Source organism: Sus scrofa, chromosome 9 (assembly GCF_000003025.6).
Source record: "Sus scrofa isolate TJ Tabasco breed Duroc chromosome 9, Sscrofa11.1, whole genome shotgun sequence".
Classification (NCBI taxonomy): Eukaryota; Metazoa; Chordata; class Mammalia; order Artiodactyla; family Suidae; genus Sus; species Sus scrofa.
The window spans coordinates 81,291,415-81,315,920 of NC_010451.4; the positions used below are offsets into that span (position 1 = coordinate 81,291,415).

The window sequence follows — 24,506 nt, forward strand, 5'->3', positions numbered from 1 at the left end:
GCTTTATAAAAATACTTTGTTTCCATAATTTAAAAATATATTCAGTCAGTATCAAATGGAACACTTTCTTGAGTTACTATAGCTAAAATTTATATTCATTTCACTTTGAATTCTTAAAAAAAGAAGTCAATTCATGTTCATGCATTCAATGATCAGCAACATTTAATCAGCTTCCTAAGCCTTATGTTGATAACCTCCCCATGGGCAAGGCATCATTATGACATAGTCTGAGAAGGCAGATTTCAATTTCATGCCAGCTTATGCTGGACATTCGACAGCCCTCGTGGGATTCTGAACAGTAAGCTGAACAGGAGATTCTCAGAGATTTTTACTAGTAACTTTTCTCAGTAGAGAACTTGTCAAGACATTCTACTAAAGAAGTGATAGTGGAAATTTTGATCACCTTCCTAAATGACACAACAGAAAAGTTAGAATTAATCAACATTTTCAGGACATTACATCCAAAAAAAATCAGAATATACATTCTTCCCAAGACACATGGAACATTCTCAAGGATCGATCATATACTGGGGCACAAAGCTAACCTCAAAAAACTTAAGAGTATAGAAATTATTTCAAGTATATTCTCTGACCACAATGGCATGAAACTAGAAATCAATCACAGGAAAAGGAATAACAAAAAAAAATGACTACATGGAGACTAAACAGCATGCTACTAAAAAACCAATGGGTCAATGAGGATATCAAGAAGGAAATTTAAAAATACCCCAAGACAAATGATAATGAAGACACAACCTCTCAAAATCTATGGGATGCTACAAAAGCAGTGCTCAGAGGGAAATTCATGACAATACAGGCCTTCCTCAAAAAAGAAGAAAAATCTCAAATTGATACCTTAACCCAACACTTAAAAGAATTAGAAAAAGAAGAACCAACAAAACCTAAAGTCAGCAGAAGGAAGGAAATGATAAAGATCAAAGAGGAAATCAATAAAATAGAGTTTACAAAAACAATAGAAGAAATCAATAAAACCAAGAGCAGGTTCTTTGAAAAGGTAAACAAAGTTGATAAACCTCTGGCTAGACTCAGCAAGAAGAGGAGAGAAAAAACTCAAATAAACAAAATCAGAAATGAAAAAGGAGAAGTCACAACAGATACGACAGAAATACAAAAAACCATGAGAGAATACTATGAACAATTGTATGCTAACAAATTTGACAAACTAAAGGAAATGGACAATTTTCTAAAGACCTACAGCCTGCCAAAACTGAATAGACCAATTGAACAGACCGATCCCTAGAAATGAAACTGAATATGTCATAAAAACACTCCCTACAAATAAAAGCCCAGAACCAGATGACTTCACAGGAGAATTCTACAAAACATGCAAAGAGGAACTTATACCCATCCTCCTTAGACTTTTTCAAATGGTTGAAGAAGGAATACTCCCAGGGACATTGTATGACACCACTATCACCCTAATTCCAAAACCAGACAAAGATACAACCAAAAAACAAAACTATAAGCCAATATCTTTGATGAATATAGATACAAAAATTCTCAACAACACTTTACCCAACTGAATCCAACAACATATCAAAACGATCGTACACCACAACCAGGTGGGATTCATCCCAGGTACACAAGGATGGTTCAAAATATGCAAATCAATCAACATCATACACCACATTAACAAAGAAAAGTCAAAAACCACATGATCATCTCAATAGATGCACAAAAAGCATTCAACAAAGTCCAACATACATTCATGACCAAAACTCTTACCAAAGTGGGTATAGAGGGAACACACCTTAACATAATCAAAGCCATTTATGACAAATCCTCAGCAAATATAACACTCAATGGAGAAAAGCTGAGCCTTCAAAATTAGAACAAGACAAGGATGCCCACTCTCACCTCTGTTATTCAACATAGTACTGGAAGTCCTAGCCACAGCAATCAGACAAACAAAAGAAATAAAAGGCATCCAAATAGGAAGAGAAGTGGTAAAACTGTCACTGTACACAGATGACATCATACTATATATAGAAAACCCTAAGGATTCAACCAAAAAATTAATTGAACTGATCAACAAATTCAGCAAAGTAGCAGGATAAAGATTAACATTCAGAAATCAGTCACATTTTGGTATGCTAACAATGAAATATTAGAAAAGGAATACAAAAATACAATCCCCTTTAAAATTGCACCCCCCAAAAATAAAATACCTGGGAATACATCTGACAACAATGTGAAAGACTTGTATGCTGAGAACTATAAAACATTAATCGAGGAAATTAAAGAAGATGTAAAGAAATGGAAAGATATTCCATGTTCCTGGATTGGAAAAAATCAGTATTATAAAAATGGCCATCCTACCCAAAGAAATCTACTGATGCAAAGCAACCCCTATCAAATTACCCATGACATTTTTCACAGAACTAGAACAAACAATTCAAAATTTTATATGGAACCACAAAAGACCCAGAATTGCCAAAGCAATTCTGAGAAACAAAAACCAAGCAGGAGGCATAACTCTCCCAGATGTCAGGCAGTATTATAAAGCCACGGTAATCATGAGTGTGTGATACTGGTACCAAAAGAGACATTCAGACCAATGGAACAGAACAGAGAGCCTAGAAATAAACCCAGACACCTATGCTCAATTAATTTTTGACAAAGGAGGCAATAACATAAAATGGGAAAAAGACAGTCTATTCAGCAAGCATTGGTGGGAAACCTGGACAGCTGCATGCAAAGCAATGAAATTAGAACACACCCTCACACCATGCATGAACACAAACTCAAAATGGCTGAAAGACTTAAATATAAGACAAGACACAATCAAACTCCTGGAAGAGAACATAGGCAAAACATTCTCTGGCATCAACCTCATGAATATTTCCTCAGGTCAGTCTTCCAAGGCAACAGAAATAAGAGCAAAAATAAACCAATGGGACCTAAGCAAACTGACAAGCTTTTGCACAGCAAAGGAATCCCAAAAGAAACCAAAAAGACAACTTACAAAATTGGAGAAAATGGTTTTAAATGATGCAATGGACAAGGACTTCAACTCTAGAATATACGAGCAACATACACAACTCAACAGCAAAAAAGCCAACAACCCAAGTGAAAATGGGCAAAAGACCTGAACAGACATTTCTCCAAGGAAAATATACAGAGGACCAACAAGCAGATGAAAAAATGCTCAACATCCCTGATTATTAGAGAAATGCAAATCAAAACCACCATGAGATACCACCTCACACCAGTCAGAATGGCCATCATTAAGAAGTCCACAAATAACAAATGCTGGAGAGAGTGTGGAGAAGAGGGTACCCTCCTGCACTGTTGGTGGGAATGGAAGATGGTACAACCACTACGGAGAACAGCATGAAATCTATACATAGAACTCCTGTAAAACCCATCCATCTCACTCTTGGGCATATATCCGGACAAAGCTTTCCTTAAAAAAGACACGTGCACCATCATATTCATTGCAGCACTATTCACAATAGCCAAGACATGGAAACAACCCAAATGTCCACTGGTAGATGACTGGATTAGGAAGATGTGCTACATCTACACAATGGAATACTACTCAGCCATAAAAGAGAAAGAAATTATGCCATTTGCAGCAACATGGATGGAGCTAGAGGTTCTCATCCTGAGTGAAGTCAGACAGAGAAAGACAAATACCGTATGATATCACTTATATCTGGAATCTAATATATGGCACAAAGGAACCTTTCCACAGAAAAGAAAATTACAGTCTTGAAAAAGAGACTTGTGGTTGCCAAGGGGGTGGGGGTAGGGGATGGGGAGGGAGTGGGTTGGATTGGTAACTTGGGTTTAAGAGATGCAGACTATCGCCTTTGGAATGGATTAGCAATGAGATCCTGCTGTGTAGCACTGGGAACTATGTCTAGTCACTTATGATGTAGCCTGATAATGTGAGAAAAAAGAATCTATACATGTATGTGTAACTTGGTCCCCATGCTTAACATAGAAAACTGACAGAACACTGTAAACTAGCTATAATGAAAAAACATAAAAATCATTATATAAAAAAAAGCAAAAAAAAATACATTTTGATCACCTAAATATTGTGTTAACAATTGGGACAGTTACATGAATAAAATGTGGATACTCTGAAATATCACATAGATGTATTTTCCCTATTGTCTAAAGATGCCATCACCAACTTAAGAAATATCCTGATGATTAAACAGATAGAGAGAAGATACCAAGTTTTGAATATCCCACTTTATATTTTGTAAATATTTTAATAATACATATTTCAATCTGGTAAAAACGAAATATATTAGTTCTAAGGTAAAGAGTTTTTATGATCTCTGTGGTGTTATCAGTTAATAGCAGTAAATACATCAATGAATAAAGTGATTTAATATGGTCTTGCTTTTGTGCTAAAGTGGTTATTATCGTTCCTCTGTGTAATATTATGTGCCAAGATAATAAAAGAAATTAAAGTGAATTTTTTTCCTTATTTCCATATCAAGAAATTTTATTTTGATCTAAAATATTATATTTTAGTTAAGGTATTTTTAATAGTTTGGTTACGTGTGAAAGCAAGACATTTTTAGAACACAAAGTGTGAATCTGCAAAAACAACAGTTAGACCTTGTTCCTCAAATTAAGTGCAATACAAATTGCGCTTAAAGTTTGTTGTTGATTGTTACAGTCAGAATTTCTTGAGATCAGTACCTTCTTCTTAAGACTATTGGGGAAGTTATTTTGAGAGGTTTCCCTGTTTTTCTAAGGTAAGTTTCCATTCTTTCTCATTTATTGAAGAAGAAATAATGAACAATCTCCACAGCCCACAGTTTAACTGTTATCCATTCACACATACTTAGTCTTTACATCTCACCTTTGGGCGGCAGGTGTATTAAGTTTCCAATTGGGAAATGCTAAGCGCTTCTGGGGGAAACTCAAAGTTGTAACTGTTAAGGAAAATCAACTGTTTTTGTTAAAACTATAAGTTTATTAATATTCTTGCTATTTGACATGGAAGGACACATATTCTTACGTTATTTGTATTCCATAGTTACATGATAAATATTAATTTTAGAAAGTGACTACTTTCTTATCTTTAATCTCTGCTTTGGCATTTGCTTTAATTCAACAAATACATCTTAATGATATTCTTTTGTGCTTTCCCTTTTTTTCTGTGACTTTTATTTTTCTTGCTACATTGTGTTTGACAGCAACAATAGGGGAACTCTATGACAAAATGATTTTAAAAATAACCAGTTGCAATTCAGAATTCTGAAGGATTTTTAGAAAGTAATAACCTACAGGATATAATTGACATTCAGAAACTAAAATCTGATCTATCTCTAGCAATGAAATTATACTACTCTGAAAGGACTGCTGTAATAAATCCGCCTAAGAGTGTTAAAATGTAGCTATTAAAGTGGCCAAGAAAATATTAATGTACTAACATTACATGTTTTATGCTACTTCTTAAAACCTCAAGATACATTAGTAGTAAAATGTATCCCAAGGCTGGATTCCTAAATGAGTTGACATGCTGTGTAAAGTTAGTAGATTCAAAACAATTAAACTTTCCAAGTTGTAAATGCAAAACTTTAGTCCTTATTTCCCAAGAATTACTGGTCACTGGTTCCACTCCTTCTGAGGTGACGCAGAGGAACCATCTTCCTCTCTTCCATCTCTTTTTTGTTTTTTAAAACATCTATTTCTCTTGGTTCTTTCCCTTCTTTCTGCTTATGTGGTTATTGTTGGTCAGATTCTTTTTTTTCTTTTTTTCTTTTTTTTTTGGTGTTTAATACATGCTGTATATCGTGCTTAATACATGCTGTAAACTGCCTCTTGCATTAGTGACACACCTAACTGTATGGGGTGTACATGTCATAACTTAGCTCAAGTGCCAAGTTATGAAGGTTTATGATGAAGGTTTCTCTATCTCTGATGTCCCATAGTTACTCTAAAACTCAGTTACAACACATATTATATTGCATTATAAGTACTGGTTGGTTGTGTACCCTCATGATGACAATGAGCACTTTCCTGACATGAAATCTGTACTGATAAATTTCTTTTTGTTGTATGACCACACCCGTGACATAGAGAAATTCCCAGGCTAGGGTTGAGTCAGAGCTGCAGCTGTCAGCCTACACCACAGCCATGGCAACATGGGATCTGAGCTGCATTTGTGACCTATGCTGCAGCATGTGGCAATGCCGAATCCTTAACCCACTGAGTGAGGCCAGGGATTGAACCACATCCTCATGGATTCGAGTAGGGTTTGTAACCCACTGAGGCACAACAGGAACTCCCTATTCTATTTTTATAATTAATACCTCATGTTAAATTTTGACTCAGAGTCTGAAAGTCAAAATTTAAAGATAGGCTTGTCAGTAAATCAGAACTGACCAAACATTGAACTGTATTAATTGTCTCTACAACCATAAATTGGACTACTGTTCACCAAAATCGCTATCAGCTGTAATGTGAACAAAAATACAGCTGTTCGGGTCCCAAATGGCAGCACATACACTCCTACTGGGGGATACCACAGTAGGTCTCCACAGGAGAAAAGAAAACAAAGTTTACCTTCTTTGTCCTTGGGGGTGTTTAACTGTGAAGGGAGGTTCTGCTTAGCCTGCACACAGTACACCTCCCGGGTCTGGATCCCTCCTCCACAGAGGGCTGTCTGGTTGCCCCGCCTCTTGTCCTGTTGGCTGAGCAGAGGGTCCACACGGCACTCAGTCCACTCCGTGGTCCTCCAGCTGTACCTGGAGAAAGAAAATGCTGGCAGTGGCAATGTGTTATGGAATTAAACTTTTCTCCACTACTATTTCATTCTCAAAAAGATTAATCTGAAAAATACTGTCCTCTTGAATCAATCTTAGACCCATCTATGGAGCAGATTCAGTTTCAGTCCCTTCTTACACCTTTGCTTTGCTCCATTTAAACAGGGGTTAAATTTAAGATGATCCAGTTTTAATTGCAACTACTGGAAGTTACTTATAAATATTTTATGAAAAGAGAACATAATGCTGAAAACATGAAATTTTATGTTCAATTAAGCTAAACTCAGGCTTGCCCTTTCTTGATGCTTATAAACAAAGGGAGACTGAATCTGAAAATGGAAAACATTCTAAACGATGATGAACCCAGACATTTGCTTTGTCTTTCATAAAATGCATGAAAATTATTGTTTCATACTGGATCAAAACCGTAATTGTGTGTTAGTAATAAAAATATAACATAATTCAGAGTTTTCTCTTTACTTGAGAATACATTTTTTTTTTTCCTATTGCAATGAGCATCCCTGATGAGTGCTGATGAATGATGAAAAGAGCTGACATTTCTAATCAGTGGAACACAGGAAAGATGTTCTGTGATTCTGAATTAAAGCTCCAATCAAGACTATGGTGTGAAAAAATGTCAGGTTATTATCAGCTCAACACACGCTTTAAGGAGATAGGCCACTATTTCCTGATGCCATTGAAGATAGAAAGTGATGGCATTTCTCCACCTCAAGGAAAATGGATATTCTAAAAGCACAAGGAAAATGGCTCAGGTAGCACTTTGTGTCACCTTAACCAAGATACTTCCTTGGTAATCAGATAAACAGCCAACATAGGGAAAAATGGATGTACTAATGTTCATCTCAATTAGACAAAAAGGTTCAGCGGGCTCTCAGATGTCTGAGCTAGATGCTTTACTTTCTCAGTGGTCAAGTTTCATGACAGTAAAACTGAACTTTATGCCCGTTTTTCATTTTTACAAGTGGGAGATTCATGGCTTAACAGAGGTGCAGGACTGGGGCATCAAGAACACTTGACATATATTTATAAAGGAAGTGCAGTACCTAGGTCAATTCTAAAAACCTGGATAATTGATGCCTTGGGTGGGGAGAGAGGGAAAGACAGTATAATCAAACAAGTTATCCATTAGGGGAGTTAAAATGAATTTTTTTTTTTCTAGAATGGAGTACCAATGTAGGTCATCTGAGGGAGTCCAGTGAGAAGAATAAAATTTTAGTAATATAAACTGATTACACATTGTAAAAAAAAAATTCTCCCACCCACAAGGGGTTAGAAGAAAGAGACTCAGAACATATATTTATTTTTTTAATCATCAATGGTATTTGACTATCTGAAAGAATAAAACACCTAGCTTGAGACAAAACTTGAAGACACATGGAGACAAAATACTGATTAGAGAAACTAATCCTTTGTTATTATTATTGTTATTACTGTTAGAAATGGGGGGGTGGAGGAGAAGGAGTAAATTTTCCTATTGGTTCATGAAGTTCAAGTTGTGTACAAGTTCTTTAAATGTTTAAAATAGTCTAGGCAACTTCTCAATGAAGCATGTGCATATCTACCGAGAAATTAAGATTCTGTAAGTTGTTTTATAAATATTCTATATTCAAACTAAGCTGAAATCTATTTATTGCCAAGATAGTTCACAGTAAGGTTTTAGAAATGATGTTTTTAAGAATAAAAAGAATATAGTTATACTGCCAAATATTTCAAAATTAGTCTTATTGCATCTGATTTCAATGAACATTTATTGGGCACTTACCGTGTGCCTGGTCCTATAATATATGCTAGTAATTAAAAAACAAACAAACCTCTGCCCACAAACTTAATAAGCACCATCTTTGTCCTGAAGGAGCTTAAAGTCTCATTATTTTAATGGAGTATTTTATCCATTAGGATAATGGATAAATCAATAGGATTTGTTACATACAATAGTTAATTTTAATAGGACTTCCTCAATAAGCAATAGGAACCTGTATTTGGAAAGTTTATTTTACCTTACAGACTAGTTGATGCACTATTGTTCTAGGTCCAAATCCAACCTGTCCCATTTTTATAAATACATTTTATTAGAATATATCCACACTCATTCAATCACATATTGCTGATAGCTCTAATGGCAGAGTTGAGGCATTGTAACAGAGACATAAGTGGCTCCTAAAGACTAGTATACTCACTCTTGTCAATACCCATGATAGAAAATACATAGAGAACTGCTGCTAAAAACCTAACTTTCATGGGGATTTGGAAATACAGCTTGTTAAAGACACTTTTTTTCTGCAACACCAGTGTTTTGCTATAGGATAGTGTTTGTAAAGAGACATTTTATTTTTCCTCTTAAAATTTGTAAAAATCACAGTTTCTCAGCATATGGTTCAGTTGGAATCAAACCATTAAAGGAGCATGCAATTGGGGCAGGCAAGGCCCCAGAGGCTGCCATCCTGTCCTTGATTAACTCACGTGGCACAGGGGGCGACACCATCTCCTTGAGACACACAGGGCTCTTTCTCCTCAAGTTCTGGGCACTCCTTCTCGCTGCCAATGGGAAACTGCCTGATGAGCCGCATCCTCACACGCGTGCCTTTGGGGGACGCCATGTCGTGACACGTTTTTGAGCAGGGGCTCCACTCAGACCACTCCGACACCTGGCACTCTTTCATAATCACACAGGCCTGGAAGGTCATGGGCAGCTTCTCTTGCTTGCAAAAGCTGCAAAAGAGCATTAATATTCTCATCACAAACCCAATGGCAGGCATGAACTGTGTCTTCTACACTCCAGAGTGAAAACAGCATGGACATTTTAATTTCCACTTGGTGGTGCAATTCCAATTTCATTGAAAATATATCAACATTTACGACATGTAAAAGCTGTTAGACGTAAAGCTAACATTTGCATTTCCTCCTATTTTGTAAGAATTGTTAAACCATTCATAGGAAATAGAAATAAAGGGATTAAGCAAAATTAGCTGAAACTAAGTCAACCATATTGTTCATTTTACTCATTTCAGATTTGTTTTAATTCAGAAAATGAGAAACCAAGAGCTGTTAACATATGATAATTTCCATTCTGTTTAGTGACTGAAATAAACATGCCTGGCTAATACAATATTGTTTTGAATAGAAAAAGTAATTTAATTTATGCTTAACATTATTTTTAATACTATTTGAAACTTTAGCTGTCAATTATAATGTATGCTTATTCAAATACATCAACTTTTCCAGCTCATACTTTAATGCAAGGTATACATATGAGCATATTAACTAAATACATCATATAAATCTATTTATGGCTATATTCCTGGAGAGATATTCTCTAAATTGACAATATGTATTCATCAGTAAAGTATTTATGTTCAAATTCTTATCTAGCTAGTCCTCCTTGAATCAGAGGGATGTTGAATTCTAAACTGCAGTGTCTACATATAAAGATGGTATTATTTATGCATGTCATCAACTAAGGCCATATGCACTTCAAGGGGTTTTCCTGGAATTAGATGGTCCTGTGTTGATTCTTAATAGAACTCTTGTCCATTCTCAGTAACTAGTAGCTCATGTTTATAAGACACAGGCAGCCTGTTGCCACAATAGAGCATCTGTGTCAATGGGAGACTGTACTGACAATTCTGATTCATCATTCAGGTGCTATATTTAACTATGATAATCAACCAAACAGAGAGGCAGGTCCATTCTAATGTAAAAACTCACATTCAATCTCCTTAATTCTACTAGCATGTGTACGAAAATTGCATTCCTAGGAGACAATTAGAGCTCAAAACGTCAAAGTCAATTTGTCTGAGATGAGAGGTCTGGGCAGAAGAATCATCTGAGAGTGGCAGTAAGAGGGCCCTGTGAGTCAACTCCGTTTTTCTTATAACAACAGAGAGGACTAAAATCCCATTTTTACTCCAACATCATGTACTGAGTATTAATGATACATTGAGTACAATATTAACTTTAGAGCAAAATCTTCTCAGTGATGAACAAGTTTTCACTCTTAACACTTATGAGTTTATCCATAAAAATGAGGCAATACAATGAATGATGGTGACCTCTATAACTCCTTTCTTACGAAAACCTCCACATTTAATTTCCTCTTAAATACCTTTCTAATCCTTCATGAGATTGTTTTCATATACATATATGCATCTATTATCCCTATGTAATACTTACTAAGTCCACATTTTATTTATTTATTTTTAAGTGTTAAGCAGTAGTTATTTTTTTATTATTTGCTTTTTTTTAGGGCTGCACCCATGGCATATGGAAGTTCCCAGCCTAGGGGCAAAGTTGGAGCTACAGCTGCTGGCCATAGCCACAGCAATGCGGGATCCAAGCCGAATCTTTAGCTCATGGCAATGCGGGATACTTAACCCACTGAGCAAGGCCAAGGATCAACCTGCATCCTCATGGATACTAGTCAAATTCATTTCCACTGCACTACAAAGGGAACCCCCCTAATTTATATATAGGTAGAGAATTAACTGTCCCTTTTAGCCTTTTGTGGAGAATTAGACCATCAGATAACTGCCTCCAGTTACAGTTACCTGGTAAGCTGATGAAAACTGGAATATCAGCTATGTTACTAGATAATATTACCTATGATAAAATGAACAATTTCAATAAATTCCACTTGCTCTGGAGAAACTAAAACTACCTTGTAGGCATTCACGGCTTTGGGTTTTCCCGAGTGTGGCAATTCTTGTAACAAGGCTTGTTTTTTTTTTTGTGGGGACATTGCCAACTAGCACAATGGGATCACTCTGAGAGATATTATCTCTTGTGGAGCATGAAGCTTTTAAGCCAAGGCAGCTCTTGGACCTCCCTAGTGTAGAACTAGCTTCTTCTATCTGAACCGTGCTGCATGGATTTCTAGGAAAATTTCCATCTAGTAAGAAATGACTTTTGCTACAATGATGACAGGTTCTATATCTTTTTAAGCAGACTGATGCCAGATGGTGGTCTTGTGAATATTGTATATCTGAAAGTTTGTAGAGGCTAAATTTAAAACTTAATTCATATTATATCATTTTATACTCCCAATAATCCTTTTGTGTGGGTACCATTATTATTTCCATTTTATAGGGAAGGTTGGGGAATGCATTCAAGATTATACAGTAAATAGTGAACTGATATTTGAACTTGGATTTTCTAAAATCAGAGCCCAGTTTCTTAATCACTCTGCCCTAATTCTTCTCACAGTTTAAACTGAATGTAAATCTCAGTTTGTTAGAGGAACTGCTTTAGCTGAGGCCAATGCCAAGGTTACTGGCATACTATGAATCAACTGGTATCATGATTTCATAGCCCCAGGATTAGTACTATCCTAGAACTCTGCAAATGTGCTACTTGTCCTAAGGAAGACTTAGCAATTATGGAAAAGTCAAAACAAATGCGTTTTCCTGATACATGTTAACAATGTTTAAAACAGGCTCTACAATGAGTAATCAGAGCATAAACATGAGAACAGTATGAAGTTATATGATTATATAGCTTTTGATGTGATATGTGTCTACCTATTTGTCTATTTAGCATTTGTCTTTAATTTTCTAATACCCTAAACCATTATTTCAGCAAATGTGAATCAAGTAACTCTACTAATTGGGCTTCAAATGTACAAAGACAAGAACACAGTAATTAAATTAAAAGCATATAACTCTGCGTGGGGAGGCACGGAAGGTTATATATAATAACAGGTCACTATGAGGAAGTTTAAACAATATATTAAAATTTTTGCAAATGTGCTATATTAATCTCTCTCGCTGTTTTTTTTTTTTTTTTTTTTTTTTTTTTTTTTTTTTTCTTTTTGGTCTTTTCAGGGCTGCACCTGGGGCATATAGGTTCCAAGGCTAGGGGTAAGAATTACAGCTATAGCTGCTGGCCAACACGACAGCTATAGCAATGCAGGATCCTACACCACAGCTCACAGCCACACCAGATCTTAAACCCACTGAGCAAGGCCAGGGATTGAACCCACGTCCTCATGGATTCTAGTTGTGTCCGTTACCACCGAACCACAATGGGAACTCTGATCCCTCTCTTTTTTAAAAAATAAAGAAATGGAAATTAAATATCTCACCTGAGTCTAGAAAACAGCAGAACTGGGATTCTAACTAGATTGTTTTGCTTACAAGACGTATGAAGGTGTTAACAAAGACAGTGGCAGTAGAAACTGAAAGGGGTTAAACTATAAAAAGAGGAGTTAAAGACCGCAGAACCTGATGGATAGCTGAAGAGGTTAAATGAGAGGAAGAAGTCATTAAATAACTTAGAAGCTTCTAGCTTTGGAGATCTGGTGAGCACCACAGCAAATCTTTGAAATGGAGAGTATGGGATTATAAACAAGTTTCTGGCAGGTGATAATTGAGTTCAACATTTGCATCTTGATTTGATGTGGACACATCTGGTACATATCCAACATGCAGAAATGTCCAACAGGCAGATTTAGAATTAAGCATCAGGGTTTAGATGAAGTTCTAAATGGTCTGTATACTTTTAAAAATCATAAGCATATATCAGAGTTCAAAGACAAGCCTGAGCAGCTGAGTACTCACACAATGGGACTCATTTTAGGCCTGCATAATTCACACATGGCCTTACAGTGGACCTTGGTAGGCCCATGAGGACTGTGACGTTCATAAATTTCATTCTGTGATTGCTAGTGAGACTAACTGGGGTCATGAAATCATCCATGCTTCCTAAGTTATTCAGCTGCCACCCTCTCCCATTCTCTCCTTTATCCTAACCAGGCAAAAAGTTGATGCTCAAGAACTTAGGGGAGTATGCATTGTGGTCATTACGGTTCTCACGAGAACATGCCCCTCTGGGAAGTCAAAGGCACAGGCTGGGCTCCTGTAAATGCAGCCTGGTAGAAGATGTGATGGTGACTGTGACAATATCCTTCTCATTTACATGATATATTCAGGATACGCCGAATAACTAAGACGGAATAGAACAAAAACTTAGCTTTGAGACAAAAGTAAATGTTAATTAATCACCTTGCATCAGAAAGAGAGAAATCATTTTGAAAAAAATGAAAAAGTGGAGAGCAAAGGTACATATTTGTCTAAAAAGAGACTTTATGAAGAGATGACGGAACACAGATACTTCTTACAGTCACTTTTAAACTCTAATTATCCAATATACTTAACATTTTTTTACTTCAGGTCAAGGTTAAAACTGATCAACGACAGATTACGTTTTATTCATTCTGGATAATTCAAGTCATACTACACAAAAATAAAATGCCATTTCATAACTCTTTTTCCTAAGATTATTTCTGTAGCCCATTTAATAATCATAACACCTGTCAAAGTATACCTTCTTTCTGAAGGTAGCCTAATTAACCTCACAAAATACCATTACAATTCTTTAGCTTCTTAAATAGGAACTTTTCAGAGATACTTATTTTCTCAAGGTCAAATCCAAACTCCTTTCTGGTAATCAAAGTGCTCTACAATCTTTTACCGCTTCTACAGCCCTCTCTCTCTCTGATTGCCACTTAGCCAGTATTAACTTTCAGTCTTCCTTCCCAGTAGCCTGTAATTCTGCCCACTCTCCTCACTGACTCCAGATAACAGTAGCTGGGTTCTATCCTACCTGCTTTTGTCTACACTATCTGCCATTTTGAATGCCATCTCCCCTCTTCCTTCCTCTGTGCCTCTCTGAAGTCAACTCTCTCAGAATCTAGGCCAAAGATCAGAAAAAGTCTCTACATGTGGCCAGGATTACCCTTCCCCAAACAGGTGATTGTGTGACAATTTTTACTTCTCACAGGAAGCAGAAAAAATAGTAGACTGAAAATACAGTGTGTTAAATTATTGGCATGAAATATGTGTCCCTTACAAACAGGTGGTCTGAGTTTCTGCAATGAAGTGGCCAAAAATGACATCTGTAATTACCCATCTTGAAGCCTCTTTGCTTAGAACTGACTTGTTTAATTCCTTTCTCTTTCTTCCTCTCAATAGGTAGGTAGGTAAGTACACATATAGATAGACAGATAAGATAGGTGGACATCGATAAATGAAAAAAAAGCTATTTCTCTTTTTGTTCCTAGCAAGGGGGAAAAAAAAAAAGTCAGAGTAGACTTGGCTGGAAATCACTGTAGTCCCACTGTTTCTAATTCAGGGAAAGTCATTAACAATTACCAACAGTTTCTCATCATCCTCGTTATTGCAGTTAACTGGGACCTTGGTAGTTATGCAGAATCTCAATCCCCAGGAATACACACCACTGAATCAGAATCAGTATTTGAACAACATTCCCTGGTGATCTATAAGCACACTGAAGTCTGAGATTACTGGTCTATAGCTAAATCTCTTTATTACTCAAAACCAGAAGCCATCCACTATTTATAGTTGACAAATGAATCTTTAACAGTATATCCCTATTTCTTACAGACAGCAGAAACTAAATAGATCATATAAAATGGGATTTATTACCAGATATTAGGTAGTTTAACTGGATAGACTGGAGAGGAAGATTTCTAAGGCCAACTTCAGCACTTGGAATCACATCACCATTTCTTCAATCTATATAGCTGCTTTAGTGGCTGCAGGAAGCCACACTTCTGGCACAAACATCCCCGTGAAGTGGGTGCTTTTGCCTCTTCCTACTGCAAGCCCAGCTCTAGCACAGTGTTGGAATCTAAGTCACATCCAGAAAACTGGCTGCAAGTGGAGGGTAATTGACTGTTAGGAGTTACAATGAGTTAAGCTCAGCAATCGAAAGTACTGAGGCATTGTAAGAACACGATCAGCGGATGCAATTCCATGAATAGGGCCTATTCAGGTTTGTTTATGATAAATTCCATGGTGAGAGGCCTATGATGTGAGCTGCATGCTAGACAAACAGAGTAGGACAATGTTATTGGATCAGTAGGAAAACAGGAGTTCCCATCGTGGCGCAGTGGTTAACGAATCCGACTGGGAACCATGAGGTTGCGGGTTCGGTCCCTGCCCTTGCTCAGTGGGTTAACGATCCGGCGTTGCCGTGAGCTGTGGTGTAGGTCGCAGACGCGGCTCGGATCCCGCGTTGCTGTGGCTCTGGCGTAGGCCGGTGGCTACAGCTTCGATTCAACCCCTAGCCTGGGAACCTCCATATGCCGCGGGAGTGGCCCAAGAAATAGCAATAACAACAACAACAACAAAAAAAAAAGATAAATTCCATGGTGAGAGGCCTATGATGTGAGCTGCATGCTAGACAAACAGAGTAGGACAATGTTATTGGATCAGTAGGAAAACAAAAATGAAAACCAGCAACCAAAATCTGATCCCTCACTGGAAACGGCTTGCAAAACACCACTCTGTCACCAGAGTGGCATGACTGAAGAGCCAGCCAATACATGGTAATTCCTCAAACCCAGCTCAGTTACTAGCTCCATCATGAGGACTGGACTATGATGAGCTCGTATGACTTTTTAGAAATATCAATCATTTTGGCACTTAAAAACATCTATAAACAAGAACTATAGCAATGTATTATTTTTAGTCACTGCAAAATTAGCCTACAATAAGCACTTAAAATATCACTGAATTAAAGAACATGTTTTCTTCCTGTAAAGATACAAATGAGTTCAATAACACTATTCATGTTACAGAAGGATTTTCTACAAAAGGATATTACCTTAAATCTTTTTATAATAGTAACAAGTATCCCCAAGTTTTATAATATAAACAAACACATTTTAGTGTTCAGAATAGATGAAAAAAATATTCATTTTGTTGTATAAGGCAAAATATTTGTAGGCTTGTGTACTCTGTTAGGACAGAGTTTCATATTTAATTTGATTACATAAATTTGTTCTAAGAATGAAAGTGATTGTCCTTATCCTGGCCACCAAATTATAAGGGTATGGAACTTAAACCACACACAGTGTATTACTGTAACACACTGACTATGAAGAAAAAATGACATGCTTTTGGACACAGATGCATTTTTCACATATATGTGTATAAGATAGGTATCAGCAAAACAATAGTTACATCTATAGTCCCATTTCTTATGCTTCAATAAAAAGATTTAATTTTTAAATGATATTCGGAGATTACTGTCAGAATATAATCTTCAAATACACATTTATTTTTCCTACTGATCTACTGCTTGCTTTTTCAATGAAAAAATGAATAGACCAAGAAGATTGACCAGTTTTCTGAGTCCCTAGCATGTAACAAGATAGAAATTGATGAATGCCGTGCTCATAGTCAAGAGACCCTGACATGCCTAAACTGCCACAGTTGAGTTGCATGACTCTGGTTAGGTAGCAATTACCCAATGGCTTTTTCATATGATAAAATTACATTTTCCTAAAAGACATTTAGTGTCCCTTTCTTCAATGAAATTGAATTCTTAAGTCTTTGTAACTTAACCAATGTAAATTCTTATTGATCTATGTTTTCAGATTGAATCTTAAAAAAATAATTTTCCCATCTTTAATGATATTCAAACTACATTCCTTTTTTAAACACAAACTTCCATTTCCTTTAATTTTGTACTTATTGGAAGGAACAGTTGACACATTTTCCTAGCTGATTTCATTAAGTTCACCCTTTCCTTCACAGAATTCACCAAGTTAGAAGTAATAATTTTTATGGAAGCAAAAATGCATGCACAGTCAAATTACTTTCATTCTAAAGGCAGAGGTCTTTCCCCTTGCTTTGATATTTGAAAATCTTTTGTTGAGCTACTGGGAACACTGCCAAATGGTGTCACCTGCCAGCTGGAGTGATCATATGCTTACTATTAAAGCTGAGGGCCATGCCACTGGTCAGCAGCTGAATGTGAGGATATCAGTCCTGCACACATTTAGTAATGGGATAAACTGCTAGGGCAGTGAGGCCTCCCTGGAAGGGATGGTACATCTATTTTCTATCTTTTCACACAGTGAATGCTTGCATGCAGCTGCTTCCTTATTACTCATGCTGTTCGAGGCAGTGAACCTTAGTGAAGATTCATGGCGCAATCCCAAAGCCACCCCAAGTGAAAACTCCAGATAGCTTTATGAGACAGCGGGGGGTGGGGGGGTTGGGGGGAATGATCTACCTACCAGACTTCTGAAATGGCATTACGTGGCATGACTGATTTGGGCAATTCTTTCCATTAAAGGGATTCTTCAACATTAAGGAATTTTTGCCTGCTTTCAAAACTCAAATTAAAGTGAGAGAGAGAAAGAAGGAAGAGATAGCCACAGGGATAGTTGAGGTATTATTTTAGATTCTGCATCCAATTTTAAATGTGTGGGGTGGTGGAGAGGTGGAACATCAACAAGCAATTTTTGGATACCAGCTGGGTGTCTGAGGACTCAACTTAATTCCGATGCTCTCTACCCAGAGACAGTATCATATTACAAAGGCTAAGGATTCAGTTCTACAAGGCTATCCTCACCCTCCCACTATAGATGCTATCACAAGTTCTGGCTGTTTCCAGTACTTCTGATGGACTAACTATAACTATAGGTTCCCAAGACCCACTCCTTCAGTTTGATTAATTTGCTAGAGTGGCTTGCAGAACTCAGAGTAAAAACATTTTACTTACCAGATTAATGGTTTATTATAAAAGGATATAACTCAGGAACAGGCAGAAAGAAGAGATGCTGAGCGCAAGGTGTGGGGAAAAGTGTAGAGCTTTCAGGCCCTCTCCAGGCACATCACTATCCCTGCACCTGCACTTGTTCACCAACCCAGAAACACTCCAAAACTAGTCCTCTGGATTTTTATGGAGGCATGATTGCTTAAATCATTGGCCAACGGAGACTGTTTAACCTCAAGCCCCTCTCCTCTCCTATAAAATAGGGGGGCAGTGGCATTGAAAATTCCAAGCCTTTAATCACACAGTTGGCTCTACTGACAACTAGCCCCTATGTTTAGGTGCTTTCCAAAAGTCATCTACTAAAATAACAAAAGACTCCTTTATGACTCTCCACACTGAGGAAATTCTAAGGGTTTTGGGAGCTGTGAAGCAGAAACCATAGGCAAATAATAAACATAGATGAGAAATATATTTCGGTCATCTGAATGACCAAATACATATTTTTCTTATAAATCACAATAACATTATGTCAATTATGTAAAAGGAGAAATTACTAAGTATCAATTCAAACACCGAGTAACTGTCATAACTTTTATGACAAACAAAAGAGAGAAGGAATTAGTATAATATATTCCAGCTAAGGAATTGAAGTTAACGGCAGGAAAGCTTAGGGGCAGTGATATGATTGGAGATTCTATTTTATGTAGACACTGGATTCCATTAACATTCACCTGACCTGGCCAACTCCCCATTGCTTAGACAATCTGAAAGTCTCAGTGACTACTCTATTGAAATCAGTACAAAACCTAATTATAAAATGCAATTTACAATAAAACTATAAGAAAAACAATGTCATTATTCTGAAACAACTCAATTTTCCTGCTTTTGATCACTATTTCTAGGATATGTCTCTGATTTTTTTTTTCTCTTTCCTCTGAACTTTCACTCTCTTAGATAAAAACCCAGAACCATCTTCAACTAAATATCAACAGAGATATTTCTATTTACCTCTAATAAAACAGTTCTCAAACTAAATTCAACATCTTTCCCTCGAAGTGACTTGCTGCGTATTTTTCCCAAACCTCCTGATTCTTTACTGTCAACTCTACCTTACTTATGCTATTTTGCAACCATCTATCACAGATCCTTATACAAATCATCCACTGATCTCCATTTCCACCCTTACAATCCTGAGCCAAGTTTTCTTTGTCCTGTGACAGAGGAGGAGGATAAACTGCCTTTTTTTTAATCCATCCCTGCAAACAGTGTTCCATGCTGCTCTGTCAGGATGACCTGACAAATTTATATTTACTCAAGTTATCATCTACTCAAGAACCCACAGTGGGTGGCTCAGAGTCCACTTGATCCAGATGAAACCCTTTGTCCGGACTTTCAAGGTTTTCACACAACCTCTATCATGTTCTCACGGATGTGGAAACACAGCACACTGACTACATTCTTCCACTTCAGCACCTGGTTCTTTCGCATTCCCTCTGGCTATCTTAATTTTCCAAAGACTCATTCAAGCCCAGGACATTTTTATTGAATACTGAATTTAACAGGGAGAAATTTAAAATATTAATTTAGATTAGCAAATGACAAACCCGGAATCAAGGAGACTTACTTAAATAGTGATCCCTGTGATGAAGCAACAGAGCGGGCCCACCCACTACCCAAAAACTCTTTAACAAGTTCTTGAAATATGCAGTCTGTAGGATGAAGAACACAGTTTACTTCTTTCTACACTGAGAAAAATGGGAAAGTAAAATCTTTTAAAAGAAGATAATTCGGTATTTCTTTCCAATAATGTATTCTTCAAAAGGCTCAGGGGAGAAACCAAGACATTCAGAAAAAGTATTTTAAAATCAACATCTTTAGATAAATTGCAATAAACAGGAAAAATGAAGTCATTACAATTGTATGAGAATTCCTGCTGGAATATTTGTTCAGCTTAATGGAAAAGTACTTATTATTGGCTTTATTTTCTACCTCATAGTTTTTCACTATGTTCCAATATGTATCTTGTAATTTCAGAGTTATTTATTTAATGGTAGAAAGTTCTTTTGTTGAATTACAGTGTTACATAGAAGAAGATGCTTAAGGGAGATTAATAAAAAGGAGATGGTAGATTCTCTGTTTAAATACCTATTTGACATATTCTAAGACATAGAGGGTTTCAAGTCATAAATGGGAAATCAGATCTGGACAATAAGAGTCACCAGTGTGAATGAACCTCATCTTTCAACTTGCCTTCTACATATTTGTCAAAACTGTGAGAATTTGGATTTTCTCCGAAATTCAAAGTTTTTTTTCAGTTAAAATATAATTTTCTTTAATTCCAAGTCTATTTCAAGTGTTAAGGATGATCTAACTAAATCAACACTTAATAAGCAATAAAAGAAATGAATCTGTTTTTTTATAGAATGAAGACAATGCAGTAAATATATGCAGGTGCCATTTTAAAATATATAGATTTTAATTTTGGAAGGGAGGACTGATGACCATATGTTATCATACTACATATTCTATGATAACTGATTAGTATGCTTATTCTACAGAATATATTAATTCTAATATTAATAGATAACTGTGTACTGAGGCAGGACACCTATTATATAGCTTGTGAAAATAATTACTGTACATTAAATGTTTACAAAGTACATGTTAATGAATTTCATTAATATTAGTAATAACCATATCATTGATTTAATGGTTCACTAGGCATTAAAATTCATTATTTGTTCAGAAAAGCTACTGTGCAGACTGTATTTTTAATCAAATGTAATAAATTGATAGATTTTATAATGTTATAATATTAGTAGGCTTTAAACTACCTGAATCAAAGCAATATATAAAAATATAGGAGGCTGTTGAAGGTGCTAGATTAACCCAGGGTGCACAGTTATGACTGGTCATAAACAACATAAAAATATCAAAAAGCTTTTTTTTTTTTTTATCTTGATAGGAACCTAAGACATTACTGCCAATTAACTCCTCAATTTTACAGATAAGGTAACTGCAACCCAAAAATGTTAAACAATTTTTCAAATATACAGAATAGCTACCATTGGCTTTCTAGCTTGGTTAAGTGCTGCCATCTTAGAACCTACTGAGAGGCCTGAGTTCTTCATGACAGCACCTGAGTCCCAAGTCTTTGTATTGTGAACTCCGTAAGAGGGAGGTACCAGATTCTTACTGCTGGGGTTCCATGACCCTCCAGAGGGCTCTACTCAACAGCACTCAAAATGACCCCGTACTGTTCTCCCACGTGACAGCATGGTCTTCATGGAGTCTGTATGAAGCAGCCATTGCCATAATCTCTCTGCGAGTGTAGGGTCTTTACTGTGGGCCTCCCAGAGCACAGTGGTTCTCCTGGATCCACCAAACCAAAGTCGTCAATCACCCCAATCTAACTAGAATCTCAAACCCCAGGGAATGTACGGCTCCTGAGGAAAGGCCCTTATTAGGTATGAGGTAAAAAAAGCAGTTCTTTTCTAAGAATCACCTGACAAATCCTTCTTGCTTAGCGCTTTTACTCCATTTTATATTCTTGATGTGAACATGAGGCTCAATATCTATCAAACATGTATCCAGATATTTACTTCTGAACTGCATGTGTTTCCTAGAGATACACTGCATATCTGTAAAAATAAATATCCTCAAATATATATTCACATGTACTTAAATGGATGCATGCATGTAGCACTTGGAAAAGTATCAGAAGTGATTTTATTGCATCATACCTTTTAACGGTACATTTTGACAGCACTCTAAGATCATCAGTTTCAAGATGGAAATCCTAAATTATAGTCTGATCAACTGTGTATGAGTCTCATTTTCTCATATCTGAATTTTTATACATAATTTTTTACACCAGAAGAGAGATAAGTGGTTAGCACTTTCTTACTTTGCATTTCTTTGATTATTAGTGAGGATGAACATCTTTGTATAAACCAATTGGCCTTTTTGTATCTCCTCTTCGCTTTCTCAAAAACGAGATTTTTCAGTATCTTACCTTAGGGCTGCATCAACCCTCTGTGCCATAGTTTAGTCTGCAGGAATTTTACTCATATCATTCCACAGGACATCCATACAGATGACAGTATGCCAATAAAATCTTACCATCAGAGAGCAGCAAGAACCCCCGATATTCAAAGGGAACCCTCCTACACTGGTGGTGGGAATATAAAGTGGTGTAACCATTATGGAAAACAGTATGGAGATTGCTCAGAAAACTAAATATAGAACTACCATATCATCCAAGAATCCCACTCCTGGGATATATCCAGACAAAACATTCATTTGAAAAGATACATACACCCCTATGTTCACTGCAGCACTATTCACAATAGCTAAAACATGGAAAAAAACCTAAATGTCCATCGACAGATGAATGAATTAAGAAGATGTGGTACATATACACAATAAAATACTAATCAGCTATAAAAAGAAGAAATTAATGCCATTTGCAGCAAGATGAGTAGAACTAGAGATTCTCATACTAAGTGAACAAAGAAAGAGAAAGACAAGTACCCTATGATGTCGCTTCCATGTGACATCTAAAATATGGCACAGATGAACCTATTTACAGAACAAAAACAGACTCAAAGACATGAACAGACTTGTGATTACCAAGGGGGAAGGGGAAGGAGTGGGATGGACCGGGAGTTTGGGGTTAGTAGATGCAAACTATAATTTTGTTAAGAATTTCTGTGTCTATATTCATCCAAGACACTGGCCAATAGTTTTGGTTTTTGGTGGTATCTTTGTCTGGTTTTGGAATTAGTGTGATGGTGGCATCATAGAATGTCTTTGGGAGTGTTCCTTCTTCTTCAAACCTTTGAAAAAGTCTCAGGAGGATGGGTTTAAGTTCCTCTTTGTATGTCTGGCAGAATTTGTCTGTGAAGCCATCTGGTCCTGGGCTTTTATTTGTAGGGAGTGTTTTTATGACATATTCAATTTCATTTCTAGTGATCGGTCTGTTCATTGGTCTAATTCTTCTTGATTCAGTTTTGGCAGGCTGTAAAATTCTAGAAAGTTGTCCATTTTTTTTCAGATCATCAAATTTGTTGGCATATATTTGTTCATAGCATTCTCTCATTTTTTTTTTTTTGTATTTCTGCAGTATCCATTGTGATTTCTCCTTTTTTATTTATAATTTTATTTGGGTTCTTTCCCTCTTCTTCTTAGTGAGTCTAGCCAGAAGTTTGTCAATTTTGTTTACCTTTTCAAAGAAGCAGCTCTTGGTTTTATTGATTTCTTCTATTGTTTTTGTAAACTCTAGTTTATTGATTTCCTCTTTGATCTTTATGATTTCCTTCCTTCTGCTGATTTTAGGTTTTGTTTGTTCTTCATTTTCTAATTCATTTAGGTGGTGGGTTAAGTTGTAAATTTGACATTTTTCTTCTTTTTTGAGGAAGGCCTGTATTGCTGTGAATTTCCCTCTGAGCACTGCTTTTGCGGGGTCCCATAGATTTTGAGAGGTTGTGCCTTCATTATCATTTTTAATTTCATTATCATTTTTAATTTCCTTCTTGATTTCCTCATTGACCCATTGGTTTTTTAGTAGCATCTTGTTTAGTCTCCATGTAGTAGGTTTTTTCTCATTTCTCTTCCTGTGGTTGATTTCTAGTTTCATACCACTGTGGTCAGAGAAGATACCTGAAAAAATTTTTATGCTCCTAAATTTGTTGAAGTTAGCTTTGTGCTCCAATATCTAATCAATTCTTGAGAATGTTCCATGTGCACTTGAGAAGAATGTGTATGCTGATGTTTTTGGGTGTAGTGTCCTAAAGATGTCAATTAAGATTGACATTCAGAAATCAGTCACATTTCTGTATACCAACAACGAAATACTAGAATAGGAATACAAAAATACAATACCTTTTAAAATTGCACTGCAAAAAATCAAATACCTGGGAATACATCTGACCAAGGAGGTAAAGGACTTATATGCTGAGAACTATAAAACATTAATCAAGGAAATTAAAGAAAATGTAAAGAAATGGAAAGATATTCCATGTTCCTGGATTGGAAAAATCAACATTGTAAAAATGGCCATCCTACCCAAAGTGATCTACAGATTCAATGCAATCCCTATCAAATTACCCATGACATTTTTCACAGAACTAGAACAAACAATCCAAAAATTTATATGGAACTTGAAAAGACTCAGAATTGCCAAAGCAATCCTGAGAAACAAAA

General features: G+C 36.3%; 1 protein-coding gene across 3 annotated transcripts in view; it reads right to left on the reverse strand.

Annotated features, from left to right (window-relative positions):
- THSD7A (thrombospondin type 1 domain containing 7A) overlaps positions 1 to 24,506 on the reverse strand; it is a 446,361-nt gene that overhangs the window by 219,575 nt on the left and 202,280 nt on the right. For all 3 annotated transcript variants that reach the window (XM_021102433.1, XM_003357451.5, XM_021102432.1), the window contains exons 3-4: positions 9,240 to 9,488; positions 6,559 to 6,740 (exon numbers count right to left, since the gene is read on the reverse strand). In XM_021102433.1, coding sequence (XP_020958092.1) covers positions 6,559 to 6,740; positions 9,240 to 9,488 — 431 coding nt within the window. The remainder of the gene's footprint in view (positions 1 to 6,558; positions 6,741 to 9,239; positions 9,489 to 24,506) is intronic.